Source organism: Hippocampus bargibanti, linkage group LG07, assembly GCF_051943395.1.
Source record: "Hippocampus bargibanti isolate YZ-2025 linkage group LG07, ASM5194339v1, whole genome shotgun sequence".
NCBI classification, from domain to species: Eukaryota; Metazoa; Chordata; class Actinopteri; order Syngnathiformes; family Syngnathidae; genus Hippocampus; species Hippocampus bargibanti.
Window position 1 is genome coordinate 20,047,306 of NC_142740.1, and position 12,355 is coordinate 20,059,660.

Sequence of the window (12,355 nt, forward strand, 5' to 3'; positions counted from 1 at the left end):
ATTAACTTTTAATTAACTCATTCACTGCCATTCCCAAATTTGTTTGGGTTTTGTTTTTTCTTGTGGAATGATGCAAATCAAGTTGCAGTCAGACTTCTGGCAATATTTATCCCCTACCACAAGGGGGTAGCATTTGCCTTTTGTTCAGCCACCCTTATTTCCATTGCAGATAACTCTAGAGCCAAATAAAATCGAAATAAACTTTTTTTCTCCTTTAACAGGAGTGGGGGAGACTCTGAGCACCATAATTGTTAAAAAAAATAATGTAACTATTAATTGTTCAGGTTATTTTAGGTTGTTTTTCGGCTGAGCAGTGCCCTAGTGGTTGACACTAGACCGGTTTTGGGTTTGAACCTCAGCTGAAGTTTCTTCATCCGAGATTTATGTATGGACCTTTTTCTCCATTTCTCTATTGAGTGTAAAATTAAAAGCAAACAAAAAACACATGATCCCAGAAAATAGGCAGGATTTACATTATAAATGTAAATCCCTTCATAAAACGCATAATTACAGGACAGCAGTAATAAAAAGGCCTGCCACCACCATTTCTGCCGCTGGCTTGGCAAACGTGAATGTCAGCTAAGAACAAAAATCCTCACTCTTTTCAAGAAGCATCTTTTGTATGGAAACCACTTCACCTTCCGAAGGACTGAATTGAAAGCTGACATTTTAACTTGTCAAATATACAAGTATACTTTCCAGCTGGTCCTTCAGGATGCATGTTCAGTTTAGAGGTTTATATTATTTTACGACCCGTTATCTCTTACAAGCACTTTGCAAGGAAAAAACGAAAAGTTCAGAGAATAGGTTTACAGATTAGGGGCACTTTGTTTAAAGTGACATTCAATTTCAAGGGAGTTCAGTTAGTGTTACTCCTTTTTAAGAGCTTGTGGGTCCACAGATTAGAAGCAAAAGGTCACAGAAATTTGACTGAGAACTCCAATATATCTTCAAGTGGCGGCGAGTAAAGGTAGGATCTCTTAAGGAGTGTATGTTTATTTAAAAATGAAATTAAAAAAGAGATTGCGATGAGGAATCGATCGTGCTAAATATCACAGCATTTTTTGTTAAGTCGCTCTGATTTGTCTTGAGTTGTTTGTATGTTTGAGTACAACAGCGATTTCGACAAAGGAGTGACACTAATTGCGTTTTGGCGTGCAAAAGGTTAAACCATTCTCCTGGCCTGTTTATGTTTTCGTGATCTCACCATTAAACAATGCCCCCCCACATACACAGTATATTGCTTCAAGGTTACAAAGTGCGTAAGAGCAAAAACATGTCGTCATACAGCACAATAAAGTCACGCTCAGGTACTTGAGGTGATTTTATATTTGTCTTTTATAAAACTCACATTTCCAATACAAATGTCTAGGAAGACTCATGCATTTGGTGTGATGCAGAATACATGAACATGTAGACAAAAAAACATGAAATAGCGACATGAGGGAGATTGAACCGTGAGACGCAGCGTCCGCAGGCTGAAGGCGCGTTTGTCAGTTATTTATAGCACAAGCGTCTGGGAAGGAGCGATGCAGTCTACGTCAGTCATATCCTCCTAACTTCCTGCAGGTAAACTATTGTGTGACGGACCTCCAGCAAAAATCCAGTGTGCTGTAACCTGTTTTTTCTTTACAAGCCTCTTGCCTTTGTTTCAGCAGAGCACGAGCAGCCATTAAAAGTAGTTGCAGCGGATGCAGGGGAAAGCTACAGGGAGAACCAGTTTGCCTCAATCAGCGGCGTTAAATTTGAGTGACTATTATCATTGGCCGCAGGTAGAGATTGCAAGAGGGCAAAAAATAAATAAATAAAAATGCTTGTCAATATAAAGAAAATGCTTGTCAGCTATCATCATACACTTGAAATTGATCCCCAAAGGCCCTCCCATCTTTACCACAAAGTAAAATACATTGATTTAGACTAGATTAGGTGCACTTGCAAAATCCAGCCAGATCTAAATAGCCAAAGTTTTGTCTTTGCAAAGACAACAAATGTGTAGTTGCGTTGCCAGAGGTAATCGTTTTTAAATGTGGACTTTTGAAAAGCAGTTTGTAGCCTGCGATCACTACAATGATGCAGTGCGGCTCTGCTCGTGTACATATCGGAAGTGTACCTAATGTAGTGTCCAGACTGCGCATACATTATATTATGTTTGCGGACTATTCAATTGGTTGAGGAATGTAATATTAAAATGTCTGTTTGCAAAACAACAGTAGTGTTTAAAAAATGTCCCTAAAACGATGTACGACTCACAATATCATGCTACCTCATATTGACACAAACAAGACCATAGCATCACCCTTGGCACAGTCATATACTTTTTGGGATATAAAACCGAAAAGAAAGGCACCAGAGTGACCTTACTGTTTCTTTTCAGCCATAAATAACAGAAACAAAAAAGGACTGTTTTCTCCATTTTTGAGTTTGTTTCCAAAATGAAGAAATTCCCAACGAGTGAAAACAAATGTACTCAAGTTGCCATAGCAACAGGATGTATCGAGTGTTGTGTCTTCTCAGCGCCACTTAAAACTGACACGGTAAGCCTGTGCTGATAATCCAGACCAAATTTTCTTTGAAGATAAAGAACTGTTGACTCCAGTCCATGCATCTTCATGAAGCATTTCCATCTTAGAATGAGCAGGCATTCGTCGTCATTCAGTACAAATTCCGCACTCAGGTCTGGTAGATATCCTGGTCGCCGTTTTTTGTCTCCTCGGACGGAAGCTGGCTGTTGCCCGTGTCCTGGTTCGAGTTTAGCGGCCGGGTGTTGGCTCGCGTGGACCGCTGTCGCCGAGTCCCATTGCCGATGCATCGCATGAGGTTCTTGAAGGTGGTCCACATTTCCTCATCCTTGTAGGAGTAAATGCACGGGTTCATGACAGAGTTTAGCACGGCCAGGAGAAGAAGCCAACGCTTTAGTTTCATGACGTTGCAGCTGGTGCAGTTGAGACCGTCCAGCAGCAAGACCACTAGGCCAGGAGTCCAGCAGATCACAAAGGCTCCTACAAAATCAACAAAAGGATTAAGACAACAAGACATTATTTGATGTGGGATTTTAGGTCAGACCCATACTTCCTTTGCTAAGCAAACAGGTGGTTTGTTTGTTATCTTGTAATTCAGAAACAAGCGGTTCACCTTTCAACCTCTTATTTTACCCCGACGATGACAGTGAGCCGCATCCAGAAGCTTTTAAACAATGCTGACAATTCCACGGCAATTTAATGATCCATACAGTTGATTAATTCACTGCCATTCACGAATTTATTCAGGAATTGAAAATAATTATGTACAGCGCCATTCCCGAATTTGTTCGGGTTTGGATTTTCCATGCTGCTGAGTCGGTAAAGCACTGTCCATTTGCATTGCATTGTATTGTATTTTGGACATGTACCCTCAATTCAAGCTCATAACTCGAGACCCATATAATTTAGGAAACAACTCTTTTTCACTGAAAAAAAGAAGAGAGTGTAAGGTTTTTAAAACTGCATTGAATATTTATGTAGTTCTAAAACTTATTATTCTGTGTGTCCTGGAATTCCGTGCATGTCACTAATAGACCTTCAGTAGAATGATGTCTGAATCAATCCACAGCTGTGAGTGTGGTGTTATTTACTACACGTCCACTAGAGGGTGACATTGGCCAGGAAATGACTTGTGACTTGAAGAAACTCAAGAAATACTGTCATTAAACTGTTTGAATGTTTACTATGAACGTGCAGATTCATGATAACCTCATAAAATTGCAATATTCTTTGCTATTTTTGCTAGCTTCAAAGCTGTCCAACCTTTCTTAATGATGTCCATCTATTCTTGAAAAATCAGTCTTGAAAATGGCTTTAACAGTAAATCTGCCAACAAATCCATTTCTTCACCTTCTTCAGCTATTGTGGGTTGACAAAACTGCTATTAAATCAAGACAATATATTTACTTATGCAGCTCGCTACAGATACAGTGTGCTAGCTCTGGCCAGTATGCGCTTATCACTAGCGGAGAGTGATGCTACGATTGGCTTGTGACTAGCCAATCATCGTTTGTGAAAACACTGCCGTTGCCAGAGCCTTTGAGCAGGTCTTGGGTTGCCAACCCGAACTCCATTGGTTAAAGCAACTGTTTCATCGACATTGGTTTTTATGCTCCAGAGCCTGACGAATGGATTGTGAAGGCATCCAGGTAGATTTCTGACCCTGGTAACAAATTACGGCTGAAATGGGATTGGTTAAATGCTTAAATACGAAAACACACATCTGGCAGCAGCACAACGGGAGAAAGGCAATGAAAGGAAGCTGAAAGTCAATTTGGAATGATTTAGTAAGAATTCATGGATCAATATAATTAACATTAGTCTGTGATTCGGATATTTTTAGGCCAGCAAAGATGGTCTTGCAGGCTGTATTGAGCTGTGCTTAGCCTGGCTGCACTCCATGACGTGATTTTGCTTGTGTAGTGAAACCAGTTTGCGTTTCCACCTTTAGAGGTAGTTAACACTCTTGTTTGAGATCATTAATGCGTGTGTAATAGGAAATGTGTGTCGATGAGACTTTTCCAACACAGGATCACTGCAGCGAGTCACTTGCATAATTTGTTTCGCCCTCGCTGATATTTTGCATTTTTGGTACACATCCGAGTGTCCTATTCTAATTGTCTATTCCTGTTGACAGCATGTGACTACACGGAAGTGAACAAAAATACACACACAGGGCAATTAAATGTTACAAAAACTGGGTTGACTCTTTATCCCATGGTGGGCATTTAAATCATATTGTGTTTGCATAAATTAGGTAATTTTTTGCATTTATGCTAAGCTTGCATTGGCAGGCAAATTTAATAGATTGGATTTATATCCATTGATTACAAGCTAAACATTTTTTTCAATTCAATGTGTTTTACGCGAACAGAGTGTAGTTCTGAATTGTGCCACTTGAGATTAAAAAAAAAAAATCAAGATTGAGCCACTTGGACCATGTAGTTTAAATCTAGCCTAACATGCCCGGGCACACAACTGCGCCGCTAAAGGGATTTTTGGCACTTAGATGAAACCACAAGATTCAACTTGTCTCCACCAGCAATGTGTCTTTACCTTCAGCACGCCTACAGACAAAATAAAGTGTTCACTGGGAGACAATCATGTTTTCACATCCTGGCTTGAACAATTTGACCATTTTTAGATATTGACTTTTAAAGCGTAAACTTCTGTCTTTGGGGGAGGAGAGTGGGGATAGCTGCAGAACATGCTTGTAGATTTTTTTTATTCCTGGTCCATGTTGGGGGGGACAAAAACATGCAGCATGTTAAGCGGGACGATGTGTTAGAAAAGCAGGCACAACACTTTCATGTGCAAGACAATCAATCCTTTGTAGGCACAAAGATGAGACCCAAACCAGTATCCGAGTCAATAGAAGCAAAATCCCCAAACCCTGTTCTTAGACAGACTGACTTGATCCCTTTTGCCTCTTACTTTTGCTGATAGATTTTATTTTGTCAAATGTTATGTGAAATCTGCTCTCTGTACTGTCCCCGCCTAACAACAGATCAAAAACTTACGCAATTACTCATTCTCACTTGACCCAGAAAGCTCACAGACGGCTTAGAACTGGTTTGTACAGTTTCCACTACCACCCAGCCGACTGGAAGCAAGAGTTAACAGTTTAACTGCCCCACATAAACCATCCCCTTGCACTCGGTTGTGGACTTTGCATGACACACTGTCACCTCATCTGCAGTTCCACTCGCAGTTGTGCATCTCAAGAATGCGAAAGGAGGAAGACATTTTAATTTTCAGAGACCTTTCAAGACTTGTAATGCATATCGTAGCCAGAGGTAACGTGCGCAGCGTATGTTTGTTTTATGTTTTCCTGTTTTTCATGGGTGGAGGGGTAGAGGTGGGCGGGAGGAGGAATGGGGGACACGCTCATTGAAGGGCGTGTGTTTGGTGGACAGAAACATTGCACACGCAGATGACCAGAGTCCTTGTAGGATAAGATAACTACACAGCAGTTTGGAATACGTTGTGTACACATACAGTAATCGACCCATCTGGATGAACAAACGAGGCCGTGTAAACAAAGAACAATGACATATAACATACAGCAAGATTTTTTATCTCTTTTTCGTTTTTCTTCAGTCTGGGTGGAGTGAACAAATAAAAAAAAACTTGAAAGGCAAAGTGTTCCAGTCTCAGTTTCACCTCAATTCCCAGTTTGGTGTGAAGTCACTTTTAGGAACAACCACAACAACGCAACATGTCAGGTTGAACAGTATTTTTTTGCTCAAAATCTTGCTGGTAAAAAGTATGGCATTCAAAACTCTGAAAGTAATGTATGTATAAAAAATACGTTTCGGATTTACAAAACAAATATACATAATGTACACAGCATTACATCTGTTCACACTTGGATGAATCACGAGCAGAGCAGAACATTCAAGTAAAGTCAGGGAACATCGTAAATGTGTTGTTTCTTCTCCCATGTTGTTCTGAGCAGCAAGGATAACCAGGACACACATTTTGCTTTCGTACCTATGTAACCGCTAAGTCATGTCCCATTTCTGCCCCTGCAGTCAGTATGAGCACTCCACTTTCTCATTGCATATGCAAAAAAGGCACAAAAAAAAACTAAATCACTCAAGTTAAACAACCTCAATCTCTGCTGATGATAACAGTGTCCAACAGGTTTTGTGTTACTTTATAAATCCATCCATTTTCCAATTCGCAAATCCTTACAAGGGTTGCGGGCATGCTGAAGCCTATCCAAGCTGTCTTTGGGCAAGAGGTAAGGGATATCCTGAACCGGTTGCCAGCCATTGGCAGGGCACACATAGACAAACAACCTTTTACGCTCACAAACACACCTTGGCACAATTTTGAGCGCTCCACTAACCTGCTATGCGTGTTTCTGGAACGTGAGAGGAAACCGGAGTACCTGGTGAAAACCCACGCCGGCATGGGGAAACATGTAATTTCCACACAGAAAGGACAGAACTACTTTCGAGGTGTATTTTTTTGATTGTGGTTGCAATATGAATTAAAGGATAGAGCATTTCGACTTCAAATTAGTGTTTAGGACGTTTGATAGGTGTTGAATTTATTTATCAAATTGAATGTTGATAATCTGCGATAACTTAATTTGTTGTTGTCTCGGTTCTCAGTTTTATTTTAAACAAAAGGAAATGATAATGATACTTTGACTCAATTGAAGGAGATTGTGTTGCAAATTACACATTCAACAAACAACATAATGAACTTATCCAACTGGCTTGTCTATGATAAAAATACAGGAGAAGAAAAGGAAGTTTCAAGCTTGTTACGTTTTTTTAAAGGACATTGGTACGCCATTTGCCAACTATTATATCGAAGCTATTGAGCTTTTGAGATACCTAATTTCCACAACTCATGGTATCACAAATATGTGCTGTGTTGTTTCCCACTAATAAAAATCCAAAAGTCAATTTGTTGTTGCGCAAGGTGAGGGGAGTAGTATTTAGTCTCATAGACTACGGCTATTTAGGAACCATAAAATTCAACGTAGACCTGAATATAACAAAACAATATTGATCGTGCCATAAGGAAATTTCGGTTAAATTATAGATTTTTGTTATTGTTCACAATTGTATAATTAGATTTTGAAAAGGTGCAATAGGTTTCATTTTATTGCTATTTTACTTCAGGTAAATTTATTAGCGATATTAAGGTATCTGGACTCCATTAGTCATCCTGTCTTTAGTCTGTTAAAAAAGGGCCAAGCCATGTTGACGTAAACAGCATTCGGAAGACAGTAAGGCTTGGAGCAACAATTTTTCTAAATGTCTGAATTCACCTGATCGGATCATCTGAATTCACCCGATCAGGCCGTCTGCAGTCAACTTATCAGATCATCTCATCAGAATCAGAATCAGAAAGCCTTTAATAGTCCCACAATGGGGAAATTTGCAATCCACAGCAGCAATTTGAAAGGGGCTGGGAGTGGGGGGGGGGGGGGGGGGGGGGGAGATAAAAAAAAAAAAGTGTTCCAAGCATAATAGATCAAACCTGATCAAACGGACAGATGAAGTCACCATCTGAAGTCACGTGATCAGTTCGTGTGATGAACATGATTAGATTATGTGAAGTCACGCATTGAGATTGCGTTATGAACGTGATCAGAATGTGTTAAGAGCATGTTAACATTGCGTTTCTTGTTCGTGTAAAAGGCCAGTGTCGAAGTTATGCTCACTCACTCTTTTACTTTTCCTTTCTGCTCTACACACATTTTGATGAGCCTTGGTTTTTTTTCAAGGAAATAAAGTGAACATGTTTTGGATCAACGATGGCAGCCTCGTCTTTTTGTTGTCATTAATGATAAAGGAAAGAAATGCGTCAGAATTCTTCATGCCTTGCTGAAGTAGCGATAAGAGGAACATAAGTTGCAGGTACAAATATGAATGATAATAAAAGGGGCAAGAGTAGTATTTACCTAGCACCACCATGACTGTTTTGATGAGTTTGATGGGTGTCCTCTTGCGATTAATGGAACCACTGGTATGCGGCGTGAGCAACGACGTCTTCTTCTTGACGTAGGCATAGATCCTCATATAAATAGCCACCATCACCAGAAATACGACCAGGTTGGACACGGACCAGAAGACCAGGTAACCCCTGCTGAAAATGGGGGCCAGCTGGGAACAGTCGTTCAGGTTGCAGATGCAGTGCCAGCCTAGACTGGGCACGGCGCCCATGAGGATGGAGATGCCCCACACCAGCACGATGAGCAGGGTCACCCTCCTTTTCGTCAGGTTGCTGTGGACTTTAAAGTTCATGATAGAGATGTAACGCTCCAGAGCAATGACGAGCAGGTTGGCCAGCGAGGCAGACAAGCTGATGTCCAGAAGACCTTGGCGGATAAAGTATCCTTTCACTGTCAGTTTCCGTGAGACCTCACCCGTGTTGAACATGAGGTACACGTACGCGATGCCCGCTAGGAAGTCTGAAGCAGCGAGGTTGGAGAGGAGATAGTAAAACGGGTAGTGGAACCTCTTGTTCGTGACGACCGCTGCGATGACCATGGCGTTAGAGAGCAGGATGAAACAGCAAAAGAGCGAGCCCACCACTTGGACTAGAATGAGTTGGGTCTTGTCCCATTTATCGTCAGCGCCGCTGTTGTTGTAGAAAAAGCTCATGGGCTCGTCGTAATGGCAAGTGAGATTGTGCCGCCCCATTATTCCTACACAAAACACAACAATGTCAAAACAAAGTATTCAATCATATTAAAAAAAGGATAAAATAAAGATTTTTTTTTATGAAACGCTGCATTGAAAAAAAACTAGTTTACATGAAAGTTGATCTACTTGGAAATAATGGATTTTACAGCTTGCATTCATTGCATGACCTCACTTGTCACTCGCTCTTCTCTCAAATCATCATCCCCATTGAAATGAGCAGAAACCCTAAATCATTACTGCCCAGCAAAAAATAAAAACATGTCACGTTTTTAAATAATGAAAATAGCACTCTTTAATATATATATATATATATATATATATATATATATATATATATATATATATATATATATATATATATATATATATATATATATATATATATATAATATCTTTTGGGAAAATGGAAAATATAGTTTTTAAATTTGAATTGTTTCATTGCGATTGTGCAGCTCATTCAAGTGTAGGTTATATACATATATATATATACAGAACATCAGAACATGGAGACACAAGTAAGATAGTCATAGCTGTTTTGCTACAACCGATAAAGAATATACGCCAATGACTAGTTGTATTGTGTGTCTACTTGTTTTACTTCACAATTTGTGTTCAGATATCATCAACTAGGAGTGGGATTAAATGCTCAAGTCCTCTTTTGTTTGAATAACTGTTCATTGTCAAATTGCTGCATTGATCTCTACCTCAAAGATCCACTGTAATGTACCGTACCCTTACGTGACAAAAGCAGAGCTGGAGTCCCAAAGCACTTTTCAGCCATTTAACATCAAAGAAAAGTAAAAGACAACTGAATTCAGCACACTCGCAGGGGCTTGCCACAGTTCATGCCCAGACAATGAAACGCAGACTCACCGTCTTACAAACCACCCTGTCAACCTCTGCCCGAACTCAGGGGAATTCAAATACAGTGCAATGCAAAAAAATGTTCAACATGCCGTGGTATGCAGTTTTTTTTTAGCACTATTCAAAATTTTAATGATGGAGAATAATTGATGAAAAGGCAAATTGTTTGAGCATTTATTCGACAGTCTACTAGAAGTGAGTGCAAAGATGGGAATGTGCATTATGTTGCATGGTCCTTTGAGATGGGTATCAAAGAAACTGAATTAATGTTGGGCGTCACTAATGGTATCATCATTACACCATTTGTGACCCCCACTCTACTCTTGTAGTCCACGTGCCTTACTTGTATGCAGGGAGCGTGGGATCGGTTTCCACTAAGTGACAGTGGTGATGAGGGTGTGAATATGGTTGTTTGTCTCTATGTGCCCTGTCACTGACTGGCGACCAGTTCAGGGTGTAGTTTGCCTTCTGCCCGAAGTCTGCTGGAGTAGGTTGCAGCAACTCCCTCTGACCTTTTCAGTATAAGAATGTTGAAAATATATGGATGGGAGAAATGATCAAACAGCCATAAATGCATAGAGGTGACTGTTGAATGTCGATAGGTCAAGCAAATGGGTACTTTGTTATGGATGTTTAAGCTGAGAAGCACAGGAAGTTGGTTACAAATATTTTTTTTCAATTCATAAGTCATTGTGAAAACATTAAATGAATTGCATTTGGCACAAAAAAATCTTGTGGTCAATAAAGTCTCAAGTACATTTTTGTCCAAACAAGTTTGATCCAACTTTACAACCTGTTGCGCTCGACTACAACCAAAGTAGCGGAGTAGTGGAGCGAAGTGGAACGGAGTGTCGCCTCAAGGGTGTTAAAAAAGCAAAGAGAAAAGTCAGCAAGGTGAGCTTACCTTAGCTAGACGGCTGCGTCACGACACCGCGAGAACGGGAAAGTTACTCTCCAAGGACGCGACCATTTCCCCTCTCCAGTGGCTCGAGGCTTGCGCCCACGCAGCCGTGGACGGAGGGAGGCGACAAACTGCAAGTGAGTTGGAGAGAATTGAAGACAGAGAGCGAGATAGAGAGATTGAGCGCCCTGATTGAGTCTGGAAGCAGATGACGCAGAGGGCGTGTGCGCGCCGGGAACAGAACAAAATTCCTCCGCGCCCGAAACCTGAAAAATGCGCGTGCACACACTATCCAGAGTCAATTGTTCATTAAAAATCACGTACCTTAACAGCCGAAGTGGCAAAAGTAGTCCCGTTCAATACTCGGGCGCGACGTTGAGCGTATTCTGCCTCCTTTCCTTTTCAGCCATAAATTTTCCTTTGGCGAGAGTAGACTAATGTTTGCGAGCTGCTTGCCAATGAACGCTTCAAGACGAGACAAACTTATTCAAACCAGCCTCCAAAGGGCCAAAGAAACATGAGCGTCCAATGGCAAAGCAACAATTTTTTTTTCCGGGCAGGTGCTCAAGTGGATAAAAAGCCCCCTGCATCCCTATTGCAAGAAAACTCCAAGGATTAAGAAAAACACAACAGGAAGTATTTTCTTTTCACAACCAAGACAATAATAAAATTATTCCATAAAATGTCTACACACTACTGTTGAATCATATACAGTAAAGTCTCGTTATATCGGATATATCGATAGTCCCGGTTATATCGAGACTATTTCTATGCACGCACGGAGAAAATTACATGCAAACAGGGTCGGATATATCGATAGTCCCGGTTATATCGATATTTTTTTCGGACTCCCTTGAATATCGATATAACGAGACTTTACTGTATTATGTTTTTGGGGGTAAGGTCCGTGCGGGAGAGGCCCAGATAAATCATTTCAAACCTTTTTTTAAATTCCAGTTTCCTGTAACTTGTAGAACACAGGTGTCAAAGTCAAGGCCCGGGGGTCAAATCCGGCCCGACACATCATTTTTTTTCACCCCGCGAAAGCAAATCGAACTTGTGAAATTCCATGATGATTGCTAAAATCCTAACCCAAATTTCACATTTTTGGATGTAAACCACAATAACAGTCATTATCATTGTTTCAGATTTCAAAACTAGTGTTTCATTAATTTGTTGTGCGCTGTATATGTAATATGTGGAAGAGATTAAACATTCTAATGGCTACACCAAATTCATAACGGCCCTCGAGAGGAAACAATAACTACAATGTGGACCGTGGCAAAAAATGACTTTGACACCCCTGTTGTAGAACATAAAAAAACTGTCACTATTTCAAGTGCCCTAATGAACTCAAGACAAAGTTCAAGCTGTCATGGTAGCAGGTTTTATTTGAGATG

General features: G+C 40.4%; 1 protein-coding gene across 1 annotated transcript; it reads right to left on the minus strand.

Annotated features, from left to right (window-relative positions):
• Nucleotides 1-1,308: 1,308 nt before the first annotated feature.
• Nucleotides 1,309-11,388, minus strand: lpar3 (lysophosphatidic acid receptor 3). Its single transcript, XM_089001534.1, has 4 exons — nucleotides 11,280-11,388; nucleotides 10,959-11,086; nucleotides 8,446-9,192; nucleotides 1,309-2,999 (listed from the first exon to the last, which is right to left on the minus strand). Exons 3-4 carry the CDS (start codon nucleotides 9,185-9,187, stop codon nucleotides 2,671-2,673), a joined length of 1,071 nt encoding a protein of 356 aa, XP_088857660.1. The 5' UTR covers nucleotides 9,188-9,192; nucleotides 10,959-11,086; nucleotides 11,280-11,388; the 3' UTR covers nucleotides 1,309-2,670.
• Nucleotides 11,389-12,355: the final 967 nt, after the last annotated feature.

Bases quoted from the DNA above. Each gene is read 5' to 3' on its own strand.
- lpar3 (XM_089001534.1), bottom strand. From the start codon at position 9,187: ATGGGGCGGCACAATCTCACTTGCCATTACGACGAGCCCATGAGCTTT. The intron at 3,000-8,445 runs GTAAATACTACT...TTGATTTTGTAG, and splicing joins AACAGTCATGGTGGTGCTAG to GAGCCTTTGTGATCTGCTGG.